We start from the raw sequence: 24,693 nt of genomic DNA, 5'->3' as shown, positions 1-24,693 counted from the left end.
ACCACCCTCCCCCTCTTCCTGCACCTTCCCGAGAAGAGGAGGACAGTATAGATTTAGAACAGTGGTTTGCAGAAGGTCACAGTTCAGAGGCTGCAGAGGGGAGAAGCTGGGAAATACTGGGAGAGCAGCAAGAAGAAGAAGCACCAGGGGAGAGACAGCTAACAGACTCAGTGTCTTTGGAAAGTATTCCTGACCCCCCTCTCCCATGACGTGGCGTGCATTGAGGGTAGGAGAACAGAAAGCTCAGAGGCAGAAAGCACAGATCAGCCGGCGCAGGAGTGATGTAGAATGGGAGAGGCGGAGGGGGTGGGACTTTACTTGGAACAATGCCATTATCTAAGAGAGACCACATTCCTTTGTTTCTCGCTGTGAATATTGAATAAACTACTTGAACAGAACTCTTTTTAAAAACCTGCTTCTTTGCTGCCACAGTGGAAGAGATAGGCTTCCCTGAAGCCTGACAGTGGCCAGTCCAGTAAAATCCACTACCAAAGACCTTCCAGGGTGGAGTGGCTCAAAGCCTCTTGATTCATGGTCTCACTGAGCAGTGAATGTAGAGGTGCAAACTACAACTAATTCAGAATGCAGCAGCTAGACTGGTGACTGGGAACAGTTGCCGAGACCATATAAGACTGGTCCTGAAAGATCTAAATTGGCTCCCAGTACGTTTCCAAGCACGATTCAAAGTGTTGGTGCTGACCTTTAAAGCCCTAAACAGCCCTGGCCCTGTATACCTGAAGGAGTTTCTCCACCCCCATCGTTCAGCCCAGACACTGAGGTCCAGCTCCAAGGAGATCATCCCCACATCCTTCAAGGCAGGCTAGGGGTCTCCATAGCGCAGGATTGGACCATCTGCTTTGCATGTAGCTCTTCTGTCCTGGGCGGTATATCTGGGGTGGGCTGGGAATGTCCCCCCCATCCAAAACCCTGGAGAGCTGCTGCCAGTCAGTGCAGGCTAGTTGAAGAAGGATATTGAGCAGCTGGAAGGTGAGCAGAGGAGGGCGATCAGGATGATGAAGGGTCTGGAAACCAAGCCTCATGAGGAACGGTTGAGGCAGCTGGAACCAAGCCTCATGAGGAACAGTTGAGGCAGTTGGAACCAAGCCTCATGAGGAACGGTTGAGGCAGTTGGAACCAAGCCTCATGAGGAACGGTTGAGGCAGTTGGAACCAAGCCTCATGAGGAACGGTTGAGGCAGTTGGAACCAAGCCTCATGAGGAACGGTTGAGGCAGTTGGAAACCAAGCCTCATGAGGAATGGTTGAGGCAGTTGGAAACCAAGCCTCATGAGGAATGGTTGAGGCAGTTGGAAACCAAGCCTCATGAGGAATGGTTGAGGCAGCTAGGTATTTTTAGCCTGGAGAAGAGGAGACTGAGAGGAGAGCCTTCTTCCAATATCTGATTGGAAGGGAGAAAGCTTACTTTCTGCTACTCCAGAGGGGAGGGCAGGAGAAGAGATTCGGACTAAACATTAGGAAGAACTTTCTGATGGTTAAGACTCTCTGGGATGGCGGTGGACTCTCCTTCCTTGGAGGCTTTTAAGCAGAGGTTGGGTGCCAATCTGCGAGGGATTCAGCTGCAATTTGGGGAGCACATAGCACCTGCCTACTTTACAGGGTTGTTGTAACCACACAGGGCTGCTGAGCATCCGAAAGTGCCTGACAAATGTTGAGCCTTCCATTTCATTGTGGGGAACAGCTGCAGCACATCAGGAGGCGTCCCTCAACTTCTGTTTCTTCTCTCTCCTGCAGCCAAAGGGGCCGGGCTGGATTACCAAATAGGCAGAGGAGGCGCTGGCCTATGGGCCCCACACTTTTTAGGGGTTCCACAACAGTGGATCAAAATAATATTGATTTGATCTTGAAAGAAAATGACAATCAAGCTTTCTTAGTTCAATGTTATTCCAGGATGCACACAAGGCCTGCCCCCCACCCAGATTTTGACCGCCAAGGGGCCTCCACAGGCTTTAATCCAGCACTGCCCCGTGAACGGCCCAGTATATCTGAAGGAGCATCTCCACCCCCATTGTTCAGCTCTACCCCCACCCACAGAAGTCCAGGTCCAAGGTCCTTCTGGTGGTTCCCTCACTACGAGGTGAGGTTACAGGGAACCAGGCAGAGGGCCTTCTCGGTAGTGGCAGCCGCCCTGTGGAACGCCCTCCCATCAGTTGTCGAGGAAATAAACAACTATCTGACTTTTAGAAGACATCTGAAGGGAGCCCTGTTTAGGCAAGTTTTTAATGTTTGATGCTTTCTCGTGTTTTTAATATTTTGTTGGGAGCCGCCCAGAGTGGTTGGGGCAACCCAGCCAGATGGGCGGCATATAAATAATAATTTCTTTAAAAAAGAAGAGGAAGAAGAAGCGAGATGAGTGCCGCAACCTCGTGGTTGCCTTTGACTGGACTGAACCGTCCAGAGGTCCTTTACCTTTTTTTATAGTTGAGATTCCTGCATTGCAGAGGTTTAGAAGAGACTCTTGAGATCATTTCCAACTCAACATTCGAAGCGTCCTCTCTTTTGCAAATCCTTTTGGGCAGGGATTCTTTTAAATAATGCTTTTTCTCGTGAAGTGCCACTGACTTGAGTAGCCGCTTCTAACCTGGAAAACAGGAAAGGCAATATTCATTAGTATGGCTCTGTGAGAAATGTATTTGCCACTGCCGTGTGCTGTGTCTTGAGGACACTGAAGCACTCTCTCCTGGATGACGAGGAACCAGTGAACTTCCAGCAGCCGATGGACTACAGCAGCTGTCATCCCTGCCCACTGGAAACATTAGCTGGGGCTGAATCTTTGCCGGCAGTCTCAGGTAGCAGTAAGTGCAGGTAAGGGGTGCAGCCGAAAGGTACGGAGAGTCCTTGCTTCAGCCAATCACTAGGCAGAATGGGCAAGCAATATTTCAAAAAGTAACCCGTGCTTGCCTCAGATCCAGGACAAAGCACCGCCTTTCAGAAATTCCCTCTGGACTTCAATTCCGCCTTTGAAATCCCGGTAATGTCCAGACATATGGCAGCCCTATTTAAGATGGCTTTGCCCCTGCAGCCAACTAGCCAGCTAATGAAAGTTTTTCAAAACAAGCAGGGCTCACACCTATGATTCCCTTAACTTAAAGTTGTCTAGACCACAGCGGCTGTAATTTCAAGACACCAATTTTGCTACTTTGAAAATACTTAAATTAGCCAGTCCATAAACCACATTTGGCCTAGTGTAACAAAGAAAACATAATACAACTTGGTTCTTGTTGTTAAAAAACACACTATAGGTTTTGTACCCAAATGAAACTCCATCCAGAATCACTCCATAAAAGTAGCTGAGAAAAGATGAGTCTTTTCAGAAACGGTTTAAATTGTGCAGGGATGGTACTGCAAAAACCAGGACACCCTGAAAGTTGTTGAGCTTCTTTTAGGAAGATCCCCCGAAACAAAGGGGTTGGGGAGTTGAGGTAGAGAACATACTTCCTTTCTTCAAAATAAAATGGGCCGTTTTTGCTGGATAAAGTTTTGCCCAAATCTCAAAAGGCTATTCTAGAGCTGGGAAAGTTTCAGAAATGGCCAATCAAAATGATCAGGCAGTTGGTGCAACTCACTCTTATCGAAAAATTGCAACATCTGGAGGTTTTGGCTTTATCTCAAACATCTTTTTATCAGGGCAACAGCAGAGCAGGTATAATAGATAGCTAAAGGGCAGCCTTTTAACTATAATCCTATTAACAGCAACGTGGGACGCGGGTGGCGCTATGGGTTAAAGCCTCAGCGCCTAGGACTTGCTGATCGAAAGGTCGGCGGTTCGAATCCCCGCGGCGGGGTGCGCTCCCGTCGCTCGGTCCCAGCGCCTGCCAACCTAGCAGTTCGAAAGCACCTCTGGGTGCAAGTAGATAAATAGGGACCGCTTAATAGCGGGAAGGTCAACGGCGTTCCGTGTGCTGCGCTGGCTCGCCAGATGCAGCTTGTCACGCTGGCCACGTGACCCGGAAGTGTCTGCGGACAGCGCTGGCTCCCGGCCTATAGAGTGAGATGAGCGCACAACCCTAGAGTCTGGCAAGACTGGCCCGTACGGGCAGGGGTACCTTTTAACAGCAACAGCAGGTACTGTAATAAAATCAAAGAAGCAGGAGATTATCTCATTCTTATCATTCTTATCTAGTTTTAAGTGCAAAACAACAGAATGACGATTGTGCCCTCTAGGTCTAGGTCTAGCAATTTCTGAGGACTGCTCCCCAGTCCCCAGGTTTTTATCAAATGCATAACAGAAATTCAACAAGTTAAGACAATGCAATTGCTGCATTTCTACAAACTAGTGAATTAGGGTTTTTATCCACTCTCAAAAGAGCTCTGCTAGAAAAATGATAGCAAAGCTAAACAGGATTGTCACTTATTACATAAAGAATTGCTCATTCAGCATAAGCAGAACACGGGCAGAAATTCCTAGGTGAAGCTTTTTAAAAAATAATAATAATCTGCCTATTACGCAGTTTATGTTGAATACTCAATTCATTTTTTAAAAGAAGAATAGGTGACGTTTATCATGGTTTGAGTGTTGGCATAGGAAAATCTCTATCTATTGGGTTCTGCCCGCTATGTAGCTATTAAAGGCACAGACTATTTGCATGCAAGCATGCATGTGACAACCCAAAACTTTAAGTTTAGCACCTAGCAGAGGCTATTCTAAGTCAACACAATTCCTTCTGCTTTCTCTTTCTCTCTTAAAACTGACTTAGGGGCTTTCCATCAAGCCTACCTTGCTCTCTCCCCCACACTTCCCGAGTTTTGATAAAGCTCTGAGTAATCTGAAAGATTGCTCATCTCATTTTGACATTTTGGTTGACCCTAACAAAATCCTGCTGTGGCTGCTGGATTTATCCCAATGGACCTATAATATTGGTTTGCATCAAAGAATGCCAAATGTAGCCATCCTTGAGATTATAATTGGAGATAAACTATATTCTACCACCTAAAGATGAGAATTTATGTCTGATGGGGAGGGGGTAGGATACTTGACATAAACCAATAAGCAATGTGACTTCCATAAAAGTGAACCCCCTAAAATTGCTTATAGGAGTGTTTCTCAAACAGTGGGCTGGAAGGCACCAGTGGGTGTCAAATCTCCCATTCCCAGGCAAGGTGAATGAGCAGGGTGGTCACTGAACAATTCCAGGCACATCTGGAGAATGTGGACCATTTGGGTCCTTTTCAGTTGGGATTCAGGCATCATCATGGGACTGAAACCACCTTGGTCGTGCTGGTCAATGATCTTTGGCAGGCTAGGGACAGAGGTGGAAATCAGCGGCTTTTGATACCATCAACCATGGTATCCTTCTTTTCTTTTTAATATTTATTTAAGATTTTCAATTTTATACATTTCAATAATTTTACAATGCTTTTAACATTTCAAAACTCGACTTCCTTCCCGCTCTTTCTGTGGTTCCTTAAAATTATTTTTTAGATTTTCTGTATATTCCAAATTAACTTAACTTAATCCTTTATTCATCTACTTTAAATGTATACTCTTATAAAACTGCAGGTTATTACAATAATCCCACCAATGTTCTTATCTGTTTACAGTTTGTTTGTAAATATTCAACAAACCATTTCCATTGTGCTCTGATGGTGTTTCCTGCTTGGCAGGGGGTTGGACTCGATGACCCTTGTGGTCTCTTCCAACTCTATGATTCTATGATTCTTTTAAAAAAGTTTGTTATCTTGATTTATTTCTCTGCTATGTTTCACTATTTCTGTGTATTCCGAAAGTTTTTGTATCCATTCTTCTTTTCTTGGGACTGTCTAGGGGAGCTAGGGGCACTGTTATACTGTGGTTCCGGTCCTTCCTCCTGGGCCGTGTCCAGAAGGTGATGTTGGGGGTTCAGACTCCTGAGCTCTCACTTGTGGGGTGCCTCAGGGTTCCGTCCTCCCCTCCATGCTTTTCAACATCTACATGCAGCCGTTGGGAGAGATCATCAGGGGGTTTGGGCTGGGTGTTCATCAGTATGCAGATGATACCCAGCTTTACCTCTTGTTTAAATCAGAACCAGTGATAATGTTGAACATCCTGTGTGAGTGTCTGGATGCAGTTGGAGGATGGATGGTGGAGCATGGATTGAGGTTGAATCCAAACAGAACAGAGGTACCGTTTCTGGGGGAAAGGGGGCGGGCAGGTATGAGGGATCCCTGATCATGAATGGGGTAACCGTGCCCCTAAGGGACCAGGTGCACAGGGAGACCAGGGAGTCATTATGGACTCACAGCTTTTATGGGTTACTCCTGCATCCAGGGCAGCAATCTACCAGCTCCACCTGGTACGCCAGCTGAGACCCTACCTGCCTGCGTATTTTCTCACCAGAGTGGTACATGCTCTGGTTATCTCCTGCTTGGACTACTGTAATGCGCTCTATGTGGAGCTACCTTTGAAGGTGTCTCAGAAACGACAACTAATCCAGAATCTGGCAGCTAGACTGGTGACTGGGAGCAGTTGCTGGGACCATAACACTGGTCCCAAAGGATCTAGACTGGCTCCCAATATGTTTCCGAGCACAATTTGAAGTGTTGGTGCTGATCTTTAAAGCTCTAAATGCCCTCAGCCCAGTATACCTGAAGCAGCATCTCCACCTTCATCATTCACTGAGGTCCAGCTCCGAGGGCCTTCTGGTGGTTCCCTCCCTGCGAGAAGTGAAGTTATAGGGAACCAGGCAGAGGGCCTTCACGGTAGTGGCACCCGCCTTGTGGAACGCCCTCCCATCAGATGTCAAACAGATAAAGAACTTTATGACTTTTAGAAGACATCTGAAAGCAGTACAGGGAAATTCTTAATGGTTGATGCTTTGTTGTTTTTAATATTTGGTTGGGAGCTACCCAGAGTGGCTGGGGTAACCCAGTCAGATGGGTAACAGACTGGTGACTAACAGCAGCAGCAGCAGCAGCAGCACTTTCTAATGATGGATGCTTCCATATGGCTGTTTATTGTGTATGGGTGTTTATTGCTCCTATTAGTGCCAGTTTTTGTAGTGTCTACCCATTCCAGTCTTATTTAGGAATAAGTCAAGTTTTAAAGGACTGTGCTACATGTGAAACAACAAACATGCTTGCCTATGAATAAGACGGCTTCTGTTTCCCCCATGTGTGAAACATTTCAGTTAGGGGATTCTGGTTGAAATCAACCATGCAGATTCAATCTAATTTTAAAGAAATTTGCAGGAGGAGGATTATTCTGTTTCTTTTCTACAGAGTTTGACTGAACTGTGTTTTTTTCTTTTCTTTTATAAGCAGGTGTTTCCGGCATAGAAAGAAAAACATCTCTGTGGTTAGACTATTTCCGTTAGTGCATGAACCATCACATTCACCAACCTGCTGCTTTTGCACTAGACTGAACTACGTTTGAGGTCTATATGAAAAAACCAGTGCTTTGAGTTTGCAGTGTATCATAGTAACCGTGTGCCAAGTTTTATTTCTCACCTTTTGGAGACTTCCATGGTTTTCCAACAATAAATGCATCATCATTGTATTTTATTAGAATAGAAGGCATTTGGGCTACCCGGTTTCTGAGCATAAGAGCTCTGCTGGCTCAGTCCGCATGCTATTTGCATGGTGACAGAAAACAACTTCTGCCCTGCCCAAAATATGTGGAACCTCAGGTTACGTACCGTCCTCATTACGAACGATTTGGGCAATGAGCTCCGCTAACCTGGAAGTAGGTCTCCTGGTAGTAAACTTTGCCCTGGGATGCGAGCGGAAGTTGTGCGCCGGTGGCATGACAGCAGCGGGAGACCCCATTAGCGAAAACGCGCCTCAGGTTAAGAACGGTTTCGGGTTAAGAACGGACCTCCGGAACAAATTAAGTTCATAACCAGAGGTACCACTGTACATGGAAGACAGAGGGAATTGATCCACCCAGGCCTTTTACATTTAATATTAAGTACATGTAAAGTTTGCATTTTCTGAGGTGAATTCCAGGACATATCCTGGAAAATCAGGATGTATGGCAGCCCTAGAATAGTGCTTTATTTGATCTTGATCATTGTTTATTTTACAGGTATTGTGACTTTTAACATAGGATCTAATTACTAATATTAATGTCTGATGCTTTATTATTTTAATCTAATATATAAATTATACACACACACATATATATATATCCACACACACATATATATTTTACCATTCTGTGTATACATGTGTGTGTGTATATATTGTTTTATTATTATGTTTTTTATGTTAATGTGTGTTGTAAGCAGCTCAGAGTTGCTGGAGCAACCCAGCCAGAGTCGGAGGGGGTATAAATTATAATTATAATCATCCTCATCAAAGGGCTACATTCTTCGCCAGTGTTTTCCTTGTGGCAAAGAGTTTCACAGCTCAGCTTTCCTGCACCTCAGTACTGTACGTACATTTTCTGTGGAGGCACAGCGACTCAGCCTTCCCATTTGAGGCAGCACAAGTCAATAAAACGAAGTCCAATATCCTTCGCGGTCCCTCGAACAGCACGCGCACGTAGTTCTCCGCTTCCCCTTTTCCCGCATGCGCAGGAAGATTTTGCGCACGCGCAGTGCGGTGGGTTCTCCCCGCCGAGCGAACTCGAGAGGAGACGGCAGCGTGGGCGCATGCGCAGCAAAAGCTCGAGAAGCTCCGCGGCTTTCTGGCGGGAAGTCTCGCGGCGGCGCACCCACCCCACCTGTCTCCTCCGTGGGAGAGTGCGGCGCGTGATGTCACAGAGCCTGCCCTTCCGCGCCTGCGCTTGGTGGTGGTGGTGACGTGCCGGGTGCTGGAGAGCCGGTTGGTTGGATGGAGGCGGCGCTTTGTTTTAACCCTTTCCTCGGCCGCTTCCCTTGCTGTTTCTGAGAGTGGCGAGTGGGGAAACCATACGTCCGGATTTTCCCGGACATTAAAATTTATTTATTCATTTTCGAACACAGCCTGGAGATCTTTATGACCTCCTTACTTAAACGTACACCTAAAAGCACATCGCAATCCAGCAGTAGTGGACAGTAGTAGTTGACCTCCTGACGGGTCAGCTGCTCCCTCCTCCTCCTGCCAACATATAAGCATCAGTAACTCACCTGGTAAGCACCTCTGTCGCACGACAAGAATTCCAGATAACAACTTCTTGCTGGTCTTTCTTTAACGTTTCACATTGGTATCCCTTCCTTCCTGCGAGGAGCTTGGCACTGCCTCGCAACAACGACCTTGCGAGGTAGTACACGATCGGTTCCGACGATCCACAGAACCGCTTTATACCTCCCTGCTGCCTCAAGATGAAAAAACCCAAATGCTGCATGCTCTGCTGCTAGATTCTGCGCTTCCAAGATGAATATTCGCCAAAGGATGGTTTGCACCACAAACTAGGTCCCAAATGCAAGACAGGTCATCACTTTTAACTGTTTGTCCCTGTTTTCTATTGTTATAGGAATTCTAAGGTCTCAAATATAGGATAAATGTTGATAATTGCACAAGGTAAACACACATAGGTACAGTGCTTTTTTTCTGGGGGTACGCATACCCCTAAACATTTTGTGAATACACATGGTGTCAAATACGTATTTGTGGCCTTATAATATGTGTAGTGGCCTGATTTAAAAACAGATGCGTTTGGCTAGCAAAATATGAATGTACAGCACTTACATCCTATAGATCATTTATGAATTATGCATACATAAATAACATTCTCTGACACCTAGGAATTTCAGTCTGGGTTATCCCCAACAAAAAGGATTCTTTTTTGGGGGGAAAGTAGTTTTAAACATTCCTGCCCCCCCCCCAATTCATTATAAATCATTTCCCAATACACTTTTACCTTTTTACATGTCCACCACATATGAAAAAACGTTCCCTCAGCTTCTTTACACTTCCAGCACATATCTGATTCTCTTTTATAAATCTTAGCCAACCTACTCGGAGTTAAGTACCATTTATGAATCATTTTCGAATAATTCTCTTTCCATGAATAACATGCAGTAAATTTCAGGTCACTTTTCCAGAGTTTCTCCAAGAGGTTGAGATTTATATTGTGTTTTAGATCTATTGCCGAGTGTGTCACTGGAGCTTTAACGAGCTCGCCTTTTGTTTCCCATTCTAGTAGAAAATTATACATTTTAGACAAAAGTTTATCCTTATTTTGAAAATATAAGCGCAACAACTTTGCCAAATATGCACCAATATGTTGCCCTTGTCCGTATGGTCGCTAAATCAGTGACACAGGTCATGGAGTGGGGGATACTCCCTAGGAAAAATATTGTAGAAATTATATATTGGCTTGCAAATATGAAAATATAACAACGGAGCCCCAATGCTCATCGGCCTTTGGAAGGGGCAGAATCTCTCAGGCAGCTGTATGCGTGGAGTCAGGCGATAGACAGAAAATAGGTGGGAGCAGAGCTGGAGCTGATTCTTACTTTTGTGGTTTTATTTGCAGAGAAGAAATGTGATCAGCAAGGACTTAGAGGAGTTCTGGCGGAATAGTTTCGTGGTGATATCCCTTCACCTCGTCACCCAGCACGTCATTCTCAGGTTACCAGATCTGTAAGGGCCATGAGAAAAAAGAGGATGACTGATGATTGTTGGAGCTCTAGAGGACGATGCCACTCTGACTATAGCTGCGGGAAGAAATATGGCAGAGTCTATTGCTTTTATGCTTTCGGTGTGAGGTTGCACTGGGCATGAATGTTTTCACCTAGAGAACGACTTGGGATATATATTTTTGTCTACAGCCAGAGGAGCAAAGCTTCTCCACAATGAAGCTCAGCTTTGCCTTTAGCCTCTCCTTGGTTTTTGCAGTGGGAATGCTTCATGGTAAGAGACTTTTTCCATAGCAGGGAGGCATGAAGGAGGGTGTTAGGGTTGAAATATGGCAAGCCTGCTACAGACTCTCAACAATTTCAGTATGCAGAGATGCAGATGCATAATTTTAATAATTCTAGGAAACTAGGAGGGTGTCACTACATGGCAGCGTAGTCTCATGGAAAGAAACAGGGTTAGCAATGAGGTGGAGGGAACGTTCTTTCACATGTGGTGGACCTCTAAAAGGGTAAAAAAGTATTGGGAAATAATTTATAACGAATTGGAAAAAATGTTTAAAAGCATCTTTCCAAAGAAACAACAACCAGAGTCCTTTTTGTTGGGGACAATTCAGACCGAAATTCACAGGTGTCAGAAAAGGTTATTTATGTATGCCACTACGGTGGCCCGTGTTTTGTTAGCCCCAAAAATGGAAAACAGGAGACATCCCAACCAAAGAAGAATGGCAACTTAAACTGATGGAATATACGCAGCTTGCAGATCTAACTTGTAGAATAAGAGAACAAGAAGAACATTCGTTTAAAGAAGATTGGGAAATGTTTATTGAATATAATGGGAGGAAATTGTGTACACTTGAAAACATTGGCAGCAGTAAGATAAATTCAACAGTGTAAATAGGTTTTGATGGATGTAACAGTGGAATACTGAATGGTTTAGTTTATATAAAATATGCAGGGATTTATGCTATGCAGAATGAATCAAGGAATGAGAAGAAGGGAAGTCACTGATATTTTAAGGTTGTCTAAATAAATCATCTAAATTGCAAAACAGAAAATTACACACACACACACATACAGACAGCGCTTTTTTCCTAAAAAAAATGTTTAGGGGTACTCTCATTTTACTACTTGTATTGAATTACTGCCCCTCAATGAGGCCAAACTTAGATTCACAAAATGTTTAGGGGTATGCATACCCCTGCATCCCTCCAGAAAAAAGCACTGTATATAAATATATATAGAGAGAGAAATGGGGTTAGGGTTGCAATATGGCAACCCTGCTACAGACTCTCAACAATTTCAGTATGCAGAGATGCAAATGCATATTTTAATAATTCTAGGAAACTAGGAAGATGCCACTACATGGCAGTGTAGTCTCATGGAAAGAAACGGGGTTAGGACAGAGTTTTAGCACCTGAAGTTTAACCTCCATGGTTTCCTTTTAAAGAACTCTGGGAACTGTATTTTTGGGAGGTGCGAAGAATTCTTTTTTAGCAATCCCAGCCCCGTTATTGAACTACAGTTTCCAGGGTCCCTTGACTTGCAGCTGTTTTACGTTTCTATTGTAGACATGCCACCAAGTGCTTATCAAACTATCCCCATCAATCAACCAGGCTTGCCTTTTAAAATGTATAATATACTACTGCAAATATCAAAATCGGCTCGTGTGGCTCTGGAAGTCAGAAGCCAAATAAGTTTACAGTGGATGATGTAAAATTGAATATATCTGTTTTATACAGTTGCTAAGGCAGCACAAGGGAAATATGCGCAAATGCTCTTTAATGAGCTCTTTGAAGACTATTCAAATGCTCTCAGACCAGTGGAAGATACAGACAGCGTACTGAATGTCACTCTTCAGATCACTCTCTCCCAAATAAAGGATATGGTAAGTAAAAGAGGCTTATATTCTACAGATGGAAAGCCCCTGATCTTGTCTGTCAATTTTGAATTGCAGAGGCTTAAGGCCTTTTGTTTTTCTCTTGCTGCTTCTACGTACTTGAAGGAAGACTTTGATATGGCTTGTTTCTCTTTTTCTTTGCTAAAATCCCATGGTTCTTTCTCTGACTCACTGAAAGGGAATTACAGGCTGAAACTTACATTGGGCTTTGTTAGGATCTGTAACCCGCCTGTCATCCTTGAGCTGCCTAGTTTATGGTTATAACTGCAATGCTCTGTTTTTTTAATTATAATTGAAAATACATAATATTGTTATAACCCTTGCCCTAAGACCTTATGACAAAGGGTGGCTAAGAAACAGAATAAAAAAATTCCTGTATTAAAGTTAGTAATGCACTCCGGTTTTCATTTTCCCATGTGGAAAATGAGAGAGCCAGTGTGGTGTGGTGGTTAAGAGCAGTGGTCTCGTAATCTGGGGAACCGGGTTCGCGTCCCTGCTCCTCCACATGCAGCTGCTGGGTGACCTTGGGCCAGTCACACTTCTTTGAAGTCTCTCAACCCCACTCACCTCACAGAGTGTTTGTTATGTCACTTTTTCCCCGCCTAAAAAGTAAGGGGAAATGTGTGTGCGTCTTATGGAGTGAATGCAGGCTGCACAGCTATCCCAGAAGCCAGAACATCAAGAGGGATTGCTGCTTTCACTGCGCAGCGATCCCTCTTGCTGTTCTGGCTTCTGAGATTCAGAATATTTTTTTTTCTTGTTTTCCTCCTCCAAAAACTAGGTGCGTCTTGTGGTCTGGTGCGTCTTATAGAGCGAAAAATACGGTATAGATTGATCACAATCTAAAGAGGATTCTCTCTGCCCCGTTTGCCCCATATTCCTTCCCTGGGGTGCAATCTGAGAAGAATATGGGTATTCTAATTATATCGGTGGGGCAGATTGTGGAACTCCTTCCCTTTTGTCTCAGTCAGTCATGCCTACATCCTGTTGAAATCAGTGTGTCAGGGGAGCTCAGTAAACCTAGCCCAAACTTTGCCAACCTGGTCCCTATCAGATGTTTTGAACCACAACTCCTATCATCCTCACCCCAGTTGTAGTCCAAAACAAAAAGCAAAATCTGACTTGAGCAATATATATGACTGAAGATACTGCTGAGCTCTGGCTCCTCTGTGGGATAAGTTTTTATGAACACCAAAAAATGTAAGCAGACCACAAAGGTCTTTGCAGATGCATATTTTAATAATTCCAGGAAACTAGGACTGCTGCAGCCACCCACTGTGTTGATGCATGATGGAAAACTGCCATCATGACGTGACAAAGAAAGCACAATCTATAATTATGTCACCGAGGTTCTAACTATGTCAACTTTTCTGTGAATCAGCTCTGTGTGTTGCCACAGAGCAGTACATTCACTTTTAGATCTACAACATGTTCCAAAATAACCTTCTGGATGTGTTGACTTGCAGACATGTTCGTGCGAGAAGCTTTAGCTGATTGTCAAAGCACATGCAAAATGTCCCAGGTTTAATCCTGGACATCTCCTTTTTTATTAGTTTTTTATTTATATTTTTCAATTTTACACATTTCTTTAGTTTTACAATCAATTTAACATTTCCAAATTTTGCCTTCCTTCCCCCTCTTTCTGCGGTTCCTTAAATTATTATTATTTGTATCTTCTGCATTTCCAAGTTCATTTAACTTGCTCATTTACTTATCTGCTGTAAATATATACTCTTATAAAACTGCAGCTTATTACATTAATCCCACCAATGTTCTTATCTGTTTACAATTTATTTTTGTTATCTTAATTTCTTTTTCTTCCAGTAAGTTTCGCCATTTCTGCATATTCCATAAGTTTTTGTATCCGTTCTTCTTTTTTCTGGGACTTTCCGCTTTGGGGCAAGTAACATTCTTGCTGCTGTAGTAGCATACATAAATCAATTTCTATACAATTTAGGTAGTTCTGTCCCTATAATTCCCCAAAGAAAAGTTTCTGGGTTGTGGTTTTTATAAAAGTTATTTTGAACATCCTTTTCAATTCATTATATATCATTTCCCAATAAACTTTAACCTTACTACAAGACTACCACATATGATAAAAAGAACCTTCTTTCTCTTTACATTTCCAGCGTTGGTTTGATTTAAATTTATACATTTTTGCCAGTTGCTTGGAGTTAGATACACCATTGATATATCATTTTCATATAATTTTCTCTTAAACCACTTGTTGTTGTTGTTTAGTCGTTTAGTCGTGTCCGACTCTTCGTGACCCCATGGACCAGAGCACGCCAGGCACTCCTGTCTTCCACTGCCTCCCGCAGTTTGGTCAGACTCATATTCATAGCTTCGAGAACACTGTCCACCCATCTCATCTTCTGTCGTCCTCTTCTCCTTGTGCCCTCCATCTTTCCCAACATCAGGGTCTTTTCCAGTGAGTCTTCTCTTCTCATGAGGTGCCCATAGTACTGGAGCTTCAGCTTCACGATCTGTCCTTCCAGTGAGCACTCAGGGCTGATTTCTTTAAGAATGGAGAGGTTTGATCTTCTTGCAGTCCATGGGACTCTCAAGAGTCTCCTCCAGCACCATAATTCAAAAGTATCAATTCTTCGGTGATCAGCCTTCTTTATGGTCCAGCTCTCACTTCCACACGTCACTAAATTTTATATCCATATTCCACAATCATTCCCATGCTTCCATATCTATGTTATGAGTGATATCTATTGCTAATCCCATACATCTCCAGACAGGAGATACTGTTTTTCAAGGGAGTGCAACCTATGGCTCCTTACATGTTTTTGGGTTCTTAGCTCCCATCATCCTCATCCAGCATAGCCAATTGTCAAGGATGATGGAAGTTGTAGTCCAGAAATACCTGGAGGGCCACAGGTTGCCCACCCTTGGGGTGGACAATATACGGTCTGATTCTGTATAAGACTGCTTCCTATGTTCCTAAGTTTAGGCCTCCTGTCATATTCCAGGATGAGAGAAACCAAATTTTGACCGCCTACCTATGGATTCGACAGACGTGGTACGATGCCTATTTGAAGTGGGACAAGGATGAATATGATGGGCTGGATTCTATTCGAATCCCCAGCAATCTGGTATGGAGACCGGACATTGTCCTTTATAACAAGTAAGTCTGGCCTGGGAAGGTTTCTTACAAATGTGCAAGCAAGAATCTAGCGCTATGCTTATTTATCTATTCATTGGTGGGGGAAGTGAAGGATCTGGGGCCAGCTTGCAGAGAGAAGTTGCCTGGGGAAAATGATAGATGTGTACCTTGTGTAAATTGCATCCCTTTTGCAGTCGGGAACAGGTGGCTGCCAGGCATTTGGAAACACAGATTGGCCGGCAAAAAGTACCGTATTTTTCGCTCTATAAGATGCACCAGACCAGAAGATGCAACTAGTTTTTGGCAGAGGAAAACAAGAAAAAAATTAATTCTGAATATCAGAAGCCAGAACAGCAAGAGGGATCACTGCGCAGTGAAAGCAGCAATCCCTCTTGCTGTTCTGGCTTCTGGGATAGCTGCGCAGCCTGCATTCGCTCCATAAGATGCACACACATTTCCCCTTACTTTTTAGGAGGGAAAAAGTGAGTCTTATAGAGCAAAAATTATGGTAGTTCTGGTTTCAAATGATCTTGTGAGCTTAGGCCCAGCAAGCCACGTACGGTCACCTTTCAACTGGTTGAATGATCAACTCATGAAATCTTCACTTGCCCCAAGCTTTTATTTCCTTTGATAGGAAATCTAGGTTATTTCACAATACTTGTGTTACTTCCATCAGACATCTCTAGTCAACGGATAGGTTGTTGACACATAGAATATTTTCTCTTTCATCTACATAAGAAAAAGGATGTGAAAATTGCACGTCCTATACCGTAAGGTGTTTGAATGCCACAGTTTCAAAAGTGCTAAGGAAAAGCTCTCTCGTGGTCTGGCAGACAGCCAGGCATGTCATGTTTTGAATTTGTTTGTTGAGGTAGCTCAATGACAATTCACACACTGGCTATTTCATTCCGATATTGACAAGAGTAAAGTCATTCAGAAGGTATTCAAACTCTAAACACCTTTAAAGTATATATTGTCTTTTATGTGGGCAGTATGTTGCTGATGTTATCCTTAGTATTTATGAAGCATAATAAGAATCATAGAATGGTAGAGTTGGAAGGGACACCAACGATCATCTAGTCCAACCCCCTGCAATGCAGGAATCTCAACTAATGCATCCATGACATCCAACCTCGGCTTAAAACCCTCTCGCGTAAAAGTGAAATGTGATTGCTTGTTCAGCTTCATACATCTTCAATTGATGTAAAAAAATCTGCTATTAAGCACATTTAAAACTGTGGTTCTGCCTTTCACACATACAGCTCACAGTGGGACAGAGGCTCAAAAGCACTTTGCGCAAGATGTGTGAAGCCTGCTTTAGTAAAATTATAGGTGAGCTGAGATGTGAACCGGGAGCTGGTGGCTTCCATTCCCTTTGAGCCTGTCTTGTGCTGTTATGGGAGGGTGGTGCTGTGGTCTAAAGCACTGAGCCTCTTGGGCTTGCTGATCTGAAGGTCGGCAGTTCGAATCCCTGCAACAAGGTGATTTATCTGTATATACTTATTGTATATATAAGGGACGCTGTATATACTTATTGTATGTATAAGGGACGCGGGTGGCGCTGTGGGTAAAACTTCAGCGCCTAGGACTTGCTGATCGCATGGTGGGCGGTTCGAATCCCCGCGGCGGGGTGCGCTCCCGTTGTTTGGTCCCAGCGCCTGCCAACCTAGCAGTTCGAAAGCACCCTTAAGTGCAAGTAGATAAATAGGGACCGCTTTCTAGCAGGAAGGTAAACGGCGTTCCGTGTGCTGCGCTGGCTCGCCAGATGCAGCTTGTCACGCCAGCCATGTGACCCGGAAGTGTCTGCGGACAGCGCTGGCTCCCGGCCTCTAGAGTGAGATGAGCGCACAACCCTAGAGTCTGTCAAGACTGGCCCATACGGGCAGGGGTACCTTTACCTTTACTTTTTTACTTATTGTTTTATATGTGTTTATGGTGTTGTTGTTGTTTTAGGGCTGATGATGACTTTTCTGAGCCCGTGAACACTAACATTGTCTTGAGGCATGATGGCAAGATTACTTGGGATTCACCGGCTATAACAAAAAGCTCCTGTGTGGTGGATGTATCTTACTTCCCCTTCGATAGCCAGGAGTGCAACCTCACCTTTGGTTCTTGGACCTACAATGGTAATCAGGTAGATATTTTCAATTCTTTAGACAGCGGCGACCTCTCAGACTTTATAGAAGACGTGGAGTGGGAGATTCACGGCATGCCGGCTGTTAGGAATGTGATAACCTATGGCTGCTGCTCTGAGCCTTATCCAGATGTTACGTTCACCCTTATTTTGAAAAGGAAATCATCTTTCTATATATTTAACCTGCTGCTTCCTTGTCTGTTGATATCTTTTCTGGCTCCACTGGGATTCTACCTCCCAGCAGACTCTGGAGAAAAAGTGTCTCTGGGGGTCACTGTTCTGCTTGCCCTGACCGTGTTTCAGCTAATGGTTGCGGAGAGCATGCCGCCTTCTGAAAATGTGCCCTTGATCGGTAGGTATCTGAGCGTTTATACTTTTTATGTAATTGAGCTGTGAGGGGTCCATTATTTGATGATGTTGTTGCCTGCTATGGAGCAAGCCAGCCTCTCCAGAATAAAGTGGTACCTTGGTTCTTGAACTTAATCCATTCCAGGAGTCTGTTCGGCTCATGAACCCGTTCAAAAACCAAGGCGTGCCTTCTGATTGGCTGCAGGAGTTTCCTGCGCTCAAGCGGAAGCCGCGGCGGATATTCAGCTTCCAAAAAATGTTCACAAACTGGAACACTTACTTCCGGGTTTGCGACATTTGGGAGCAGATTTGTTCGACAACTAAGCCGTTCGAGAACCAAAGTACCACTGTATGTGATGACACCGAACTCACTTCCTTTGCTGTAACTCAAAGCTAAACGTAGTTTTTGGGCTAAGATGTCATGAACCTTTCATACAATAAATAAACTTACATATCCAATTCATTTCCCCTTATTGGATACAATGTGGCACAACTTAGCTTAAGTCCCATTGATTCTGATGGTTCTACTTTAAGCAAGATTTAGTCTGTGCTATGCATTTATTTAAGTTCCTCAAATGTGACATAATCCTAACATTTGGTACAATGCATTGCAAAAATTGTGGGACACGGGTGGCGCTGTGGGTTAAACCACAGAGCCTAGGACTTGCCGATCAGAAGGTTGGCGGTTCGAATCCCCACGACGGGGTGCGCTCCCGTTGCTCGGTCCCAGCTCCTGAACCAGAGCACCGCACGGAAACGCCGTTTACCTTCCTGCTGGAGCGGTACCTTTTATCAACTCGCACTGCTAGGTGGGTAGGAGCAGGGACCGAGCAACGGGAGCTCACCCTGTCGCGGGGATTCGAACCACCGACCTTCTGATCGGCAAGTCCTAGGCTCAGTGGTTTAACCCACAGCGCCACCCACGTCTTGTAATGATGTCCACCAAATTCATTGCCAGCTCTGGTTGTCATGAACACGATCGTAACATTGGATTCTGCTACGGACCATTCTGATATGGGGCCAGATTCAGCTACCTGGTCCTCCTAGTGAAAGCCCACACAAGGACTTCTGCTAGCACAATGGGGCATTCCCCTCTCCACGTGCCTTTGGGGATGGGGTCAGGAGATCCCTTAGAACAGTACTCATGTGGAGGAGAGGGGAGTTTGTTTTGTTGGGCCAGCAGAGATGCTTTCACAGAAGGAAAGGTAAAGTGGGTGGCGGGTGATGCTGTGGTCTAAACCACTGAGCCTCTTGGGCAGGCATAGGCAAACTCCGGCCCTCCAGATGTTTGGGACTACAATTCCCATCATCCCTGACCACTGGTCCTGTTAGCTAGGGATGGTGGGAATTGTAGTCCCAAACATCTGGAGGGCCAGAGTTTGCCTATGCCTGCTCCTGGGCTTGCCGATCAGAAGGTTGGCGGTTCGAATCCCTGCGACGGGGTGAGCTCCCGTTGCTCTGTCCCAGCTCCTGCCAACCTAGCAGTTTGAAAGCACACCAGTGCAAGTAGATAAATAGGTACCTCTGTGGCAGGAAGGTAAATGGCATTTGGCGTGGTGTTCCGTCATGCCAGAAGCGGTTTAGTCCTGCTGGCCACATGACCCGGAAAGCTTTCTGTGGACAAACGTCGGCTCCCTCAGCCTGAAAAGCAAGATGAGCGCTGCAACTCCAGAGTCGCCTTTGACTGGACTTAACTGTCCAGGGGTCCTTTACCTTTTACCCTTTTTTTACCACAGAAGGAACCATGTCCTGGGATAGCTCAGCGTCATGGATTCAAGCCCCACATTGCATAAAGATTCCTGTATTGCAGGGGGTTGGACTAGATGACCCTTGTGTTCCCTTCCAGTCCTACAGTTCTGTGATTTTGTGACCCTATACCACTTGGAGGAAAGGGACAGAAACGTAATAAAATAAGCAATAAACATTTAGAACAGCGCAGTGTTAAACTCCTCCCGTGATTGCTTGTTGTTGTGAATTCAAGCATTTGAGCCGTCTTTTCCCCTCACCTCATAGGTAAATATTACATTGCTACTATGACAATGATCACAGCATCCACAGCACTGACCATCATTATAATGAATATCCATTACTGTGGATCAGGAGCCAAGCCTGTCCCCCAGTGGGCGAGGGTGGTCATCTTGGACTACATGTCAAAGATCTTCTTCGTTTATGACGTTGGCGAAAACTGCACAAGTTTGCAGCGTGTCAAAGAGCGGGACCCAAAGGTGGAAAAGACGAATAGCGCTTGTCGAAAAGACCAAGACAGATACGAAGGGACGAGGAGGCCACTTGCCAAGATCCAACACAGCAGCTGTGACCTCAAAAAGAAGCCGCCAGCTGATGTTTGTGACGGCAGTGGAGTCCCGGGTGAAAATGCCAGGGATATTGTTAGTTGCTGTTCCTGCTACAGAATCCTGATAAAGAATATTGAGTATATCGCTAGCTGCGTGAGACGCCACAAAGCCAACCACGCCAAAGGAGTGGAGTGGAAGAAGGTAGCCAAAGTGATGGACAGATTCTTCATGTGGATCTTTTTCATCATGGTCTTTTTCATGAGCGTTTTGGTCATTGGCAAAGCACTTTAAGGAGAAATGCAACCATATTCCTCAAATGCCCCCATGTTATATTAAAAGAGCTTCGCCCGTGATGAAAGTGGATGACGTGTCTCCCCCAACCCTAGAACTTCATTCTTATCGAGTCTTCTCCAATTCCACGTGGGGGCAAAACATGTGCTTTCAGGATGAAGGTCTGCGATCTGAACCACACCTGTCTTGGAAATAAACTGCACGGTACTTCCTTCCAAGTAAATGAGTACAGAACAAAAGTGCATATGTTTATAGTTTTCCCTACTGTGGTGGACATTTCCTGAAAGGAAGAAAATAACTATAGAAGTCCAATTATCTCCAACAAAAAACAGTTTGGTCAAGGACAGAGTCTTAGACCTGGATCAAGGAGGCTGATCTCTATATGTACCTGTCTGTCTGTCTGTCTGTCTGGCTATTTCTCTCTCTCTCTCTCTCTCTCTCTCTCCTTCACTGAGTTTGTTAGATGGTTTCGTGCAAGTTTCTATCCCTCATTCTCTCTTGGTTTCGTGCAAGTCCCTATCTCATTCTCTCTCGCGGTGGTGGTCAGGATAAAATTAGATGACTGTACGTTAAGCTCGAGCTCATTGGAGAGAGCAGGTCTGATAAATACCATCATGAATTCTTGGATTGAGTGGGTTCTATGATTCTATTATTGTACATATCCACATTCATCAGCTTGACATCTCATCGTCCAATTATGATAGCTATGAAAGATGCTTAGATTAATCTTGTATCTTGCCCCTTGTTACTTGTTTGTATAGTTAATGTAAAAAATAAACATAATAAAAAGCAATGCCTTTTAAACCAGCAACCTTTTGAAAATTTATAGATTTAAGGTTACCTTTTAAACTAACAGCTTGCAACATCAACTCCTTTGAATTTTTTTTGGTCCTGCTTAAATTTGTCTAGCTCTTTCTTTCATTCTTTTCCTTTTTTCTCTGCTGTCCTTTCTCCACTCCCCTCTCTCTATCCTTTTTTCATTTTTCTCCTTATGCCTCTCTCCAGATCATGGAGAGTGGCAACTCATGTGCAACCCAACATGTGTGAGGGTGCAACCCACGAGTATTTAAAGTGAATTATGTAATGTGACTGTAGAAGTGCCATATTCCTAAAATCTTGTTTTGTGTGTGTCCAACTTGTTTTGTGTGGCTTTTAATTCCTCTTGTGCTATTTTGCAGGACAAAAACCTGGAAATGTGTGTTTGCCTATTACATGGAGCCCATTCAATGAATTCAGGTTTTATTACTGCAGCATGCTGCAAATTTGCCGATGCAGCCTAGGTCATAAACTGATGCCGTTAAGTATTTCCATTCAGCCAAGTGAGGTACCTGTGTTGTAGGTTTGGAAACCCTGATATTCTAGACAGACAAATTCAGGGTGGCACTGAAAAGAGATCGCAGTCCAGAGGTCATGCGATAAAACTCATTTTCATAATTGTTGTAGCTAATGGGGAGCACGCTGGCAAAGCTGTCATTCAAGATGCCGTGGAATCCAACCGAGCTTGCAAAGCTATGCCTTTGTCATTGTCGTTTGTCCCTTCCACCCCACCCAAGATCTCTTCGGAGGAAGGCGATCTTGGACAATCGTATAAATGAAACATAGAATTTGTAACGGTAGGCTTGGCCTTTTGTGCAGAATAATTAAAGATGTAACTGTACCAGGACTCTCATGTATAATGCAAGCCCCAAAGGACAGTTCGGATGTTAAAGGAGCATGCGGCGAAGGGCCACATTAAGTGCAAACTTATCGATTACAAGGGGTTGAAAAATACCCACTTTCCTCTTTCACAAAGAGGTATGAACCTTGAAACAGGTCATCATCAACCTTTTATTCGACCGTCAGTCAGAAAAAGGAACATGTCAGTACACAGTTAAAACATCGAAAAAGATTTTTAAAACTTAGCCAACACTAAAATGGGCTAAACAGATAGCCCCATATCAATACAGTCAATTATAGTCTTACGACGCTTAAAAGCTAAAAAAAGAAATTTGGCCACCAAGGAAGGTATAGCTCTAGTGACATTATTCAGCAAGTGTAATACCTGGTTTTCTCCGGGTAGGAAGCTAAATTGACATAGAAGTGGGTCTATAAAATTTTGTCTAAGCTCTGCATAAGAAGGACAAGTCAAGAGAATGTGTTCGGTGGACTCAACCACACCCATGGCACAATGACAGGTTCTCTGGGCGTATGGTACTCCCCTGTATCTTCCCCACAATATCGCAGAGTCAAGGACATTTAATCTAGCCGCTGTAAAAAGTCTGCGGTATTCCACATAGTAGATTTCTGCAAGGTAGGGGGCTGGTATGGTCCGGTAAATCTGGTCCCCTAGGAACATCCCTGGTTTTACCTGGGCTATGTCCTCTTGCCTGGCAATGTCACTCAGTCTCCGGGAGATCACAGCTCTAGCTTGATTATACGTCATAGACTCAAAGTAAAGGTGGGACAATCCGCAGGATTGAACCTCATTAATGACCTCCCTTTCCCACGATGATTGGAAATCGTCCCTCAATATCAAGGGGGCAATACCCACTGGTTTAAAACAAAGCTTGAGCCATAGCCAGAGCTTCGTCTTCAAGGCCACGTACCGTAGAGCTTGCCAGCCGACCTCTAACCTCATAACCGCACCCGCTACCGAGGGGGGAATCCTAAGGATGGCTCTAAGGAATCACGTTTGAATAGAATCCAGTTTGAAACAGGTATACCACAACCAAGAGGCATTTATAACTGGCCACGTGGGTACAAAGCAAGCCTATCAGTTTTCCCAATACCGCAGGAGGCATCAGTAGGATACTGATTTTTATAACAAAATGAGTCAGGGTGCTTCTTCTTTGGCGATTCCTCGTAGCTGAGTAAGATTGTCTTCCATGAACACGGTTTTAAGAGTGAGTCCATACGTGACTGTGGGGGCCAATTCTGGATCCACACATCCTTCCACAGTGGGGACATAGTTTCTGGGCAGGAGTTGATCACGGTGAGGGCTTGCCAAGCATGCCTTCCTCTTAGCACGTTTCTCCCTTTTGTCCTCAGTTCAAGCATCTTCAAAGTCCATGACACCTTTGGTAAAGGCTTTTCTCCAGTTGGAGCTCTTGCAGGCAAGTGTTTCCCAGTTGTCAGTGTTTATACTACATTTTGGGAGGCGGGTGGCGCTGTGGGTAAAACCTCAGCGCCTAGAACTTGCCGATCGCATGGTTGGCGCGGGGTGCGCTCCCGTTGTTCGGTCCCAGCGCCTGCCAACCTAGCAGTTCGAAAGCACCTCCGGGTGCCAGTAGATAAATAGGGACCGCTTACCAGCGGGAAGGTAAACGGCGTTCCGTGTGCTGCGCTGGCTCGCCAGATGCAGCTTGTCACGCTGGCCACGTGACCCAGAAGTGTCTCAGGACAGCGCTGGCTCCCGGCCTCTAGAGTGAGATGAGCGCACAACCCTAGAGTCTGGCAAGACTGGCCCAAACGGGCAGGGGTACCTTTACCTTTACCTTTATACTACATTTTTAAATATTTGACTTGAGAGAGTCTTAGGCTTACGGCTGGGATTGGGTTTGGGGTCAGAGTTAGGCTTTGGTGGGCATTTTAAATACTTAGCTAGTTTAAAGAGGAGGGTGGGAGTTTTTTGTGAACAAAATGTGCAGACCTTAAGTAGTATTCCTCTGCTTTCTCTTGGTCTCCTGGGGGCAGGGGGTGAGTCCTGGGGTCCCCTGCACAGCCTTAGCTCTCTGGAAATCAACCTGACCAGTCTTCTCCAGAGAGCTCAGCTCCTCCACACTCTTTCCCTGCCTTCCCCTTTTCTCTCCCCACACATCATTTACATTTTCTAGGACATTCCTAGCCCACTTTCCTCCCAGGAGCTCAAGGTGGCCTTCATGGTTCTCTCTGCCACCAATCGTTATCTTCACAGCAGCCCTGCAAAGTAGGCTAGCCTAAGGTCCACCAGGGAGCTTCATGGCTGAGTGGCGATTCAAACCCTGCTCTCCCAGGTCCTCCTAGTCCAGCCCTCCAATAGGACAGTAAGTATCAGAACTGCATGGCAGAAGTAGGAAGCTTCAGGCCTCTTGTCTCTTGCAGTCTAGGCTAAAACATGTTTATTCAGAACTAGATATGACTCAATGAGACTAATTCAAAAGTA

General features: G+C 44.7%; 1 protein-coding gene across 5 annotated transcripts; it reads left to right on the top strand.

Moving 5' to 3' along the window:
• The first annotated feature begins 1,467 nt into the window (after positions 1 to 1,467).
• Positions 1,468 to 23,686, top strand: CHRNA9 (cholinergic receptor nicotinic alpha 9 subunit). 5 transcript variants are annotated; one of them, XM_083458375.1, is made up of 9 exons: positions 1,468 to 1,490; positions 7,256 to 7,303; positions 9,141 to 9,346; positions 10,395 to 10,771; positions 12,237 to 12,382; positions 15,373 to 15,527; positions 17,460 to 17,992; positions 20,002 to 22,385; positions 23,270 to 23,686. In XM_083458375.1, exons 4-8 carry the CDS (start codon positions 10,714 to 10,716, stop codon positions 20,571 to 20,573), a joined length of 1,464 nt encoding a protein of 487 aa, XP_083314501.1. In that variant the 5' UTR covers positions 1,468 to 1,490; positions 7,256 to 7,303; positions 9,141 to 9,346; positions 10,395 to 10,713; the 3' UTR covers positions 20,574 to 22,385; positions 23,270 to 23,686. The 5 variants fall into 5 exon arrangements, with proteins under 5 accessions (XP_083314501.1, XP_083314502.1, XP_083314504.1 ...); XM_083458376.1 differs by lacking the exon at positions 1,468 to 1,490 and having other exon boundaries at positions 6,337 to 7,303; XM_083458377.1 differs by lacking the exons at positions 1,468 to 1,490; positions 7,256 to 7,303 and adding an exon at positions 8,920 to 8,992.
• Positions 23,687 to 24,693: the final 1,007 nt, after the last annotated feature.

The sequence above is a fragment of the Podarcis tiliguerta genome (assembly GCF_965153285.1).
Source record: "Podarcis tiliguerta genome assembly, chromosome: 9".
In the NCBI taxonomy this organism is placed as follows: domain Eukaryota; kingdom Metazoa; phylum Chordata; class Lepidosauria; order Squamata; family Lacertidae; genus Podarcis; species Podarcis tiliguerta.
The sequence above is the reverse complement of the archived record's forward strand: the minus strand, read 5'-3'. Positions and strand labels throughout refer to the sequence as shown.

What these genes read in the sequence shown, in the direction of transcription:
- CHRNA9 (XM_083458375.1), top strand. Translation starts at nt 10,714, where the DNA reads ATGAAGCTCAGCTTTGCCTTTAGCCTCTCCTTGGTTTTTGCAGTGGGA. An exon ending in TGCAGTGGGAATGCTTCATG is followed by an intron (nt 10,772 to 12,236) that starts GTAAGAGACTTT and finishes TGTTTTATACAG; the next exon opens with TTGCTAAGGCAGCACAAGGG. An exon ending in TCTCCCAAATAAAGGATATG is followed by an intron (nt 12,383 to 15,372) that starts GTAAGTAAAAGA and finishes GTCATATTCCAG; the next exon opens with GATGAGAGAAACCAAATTTT.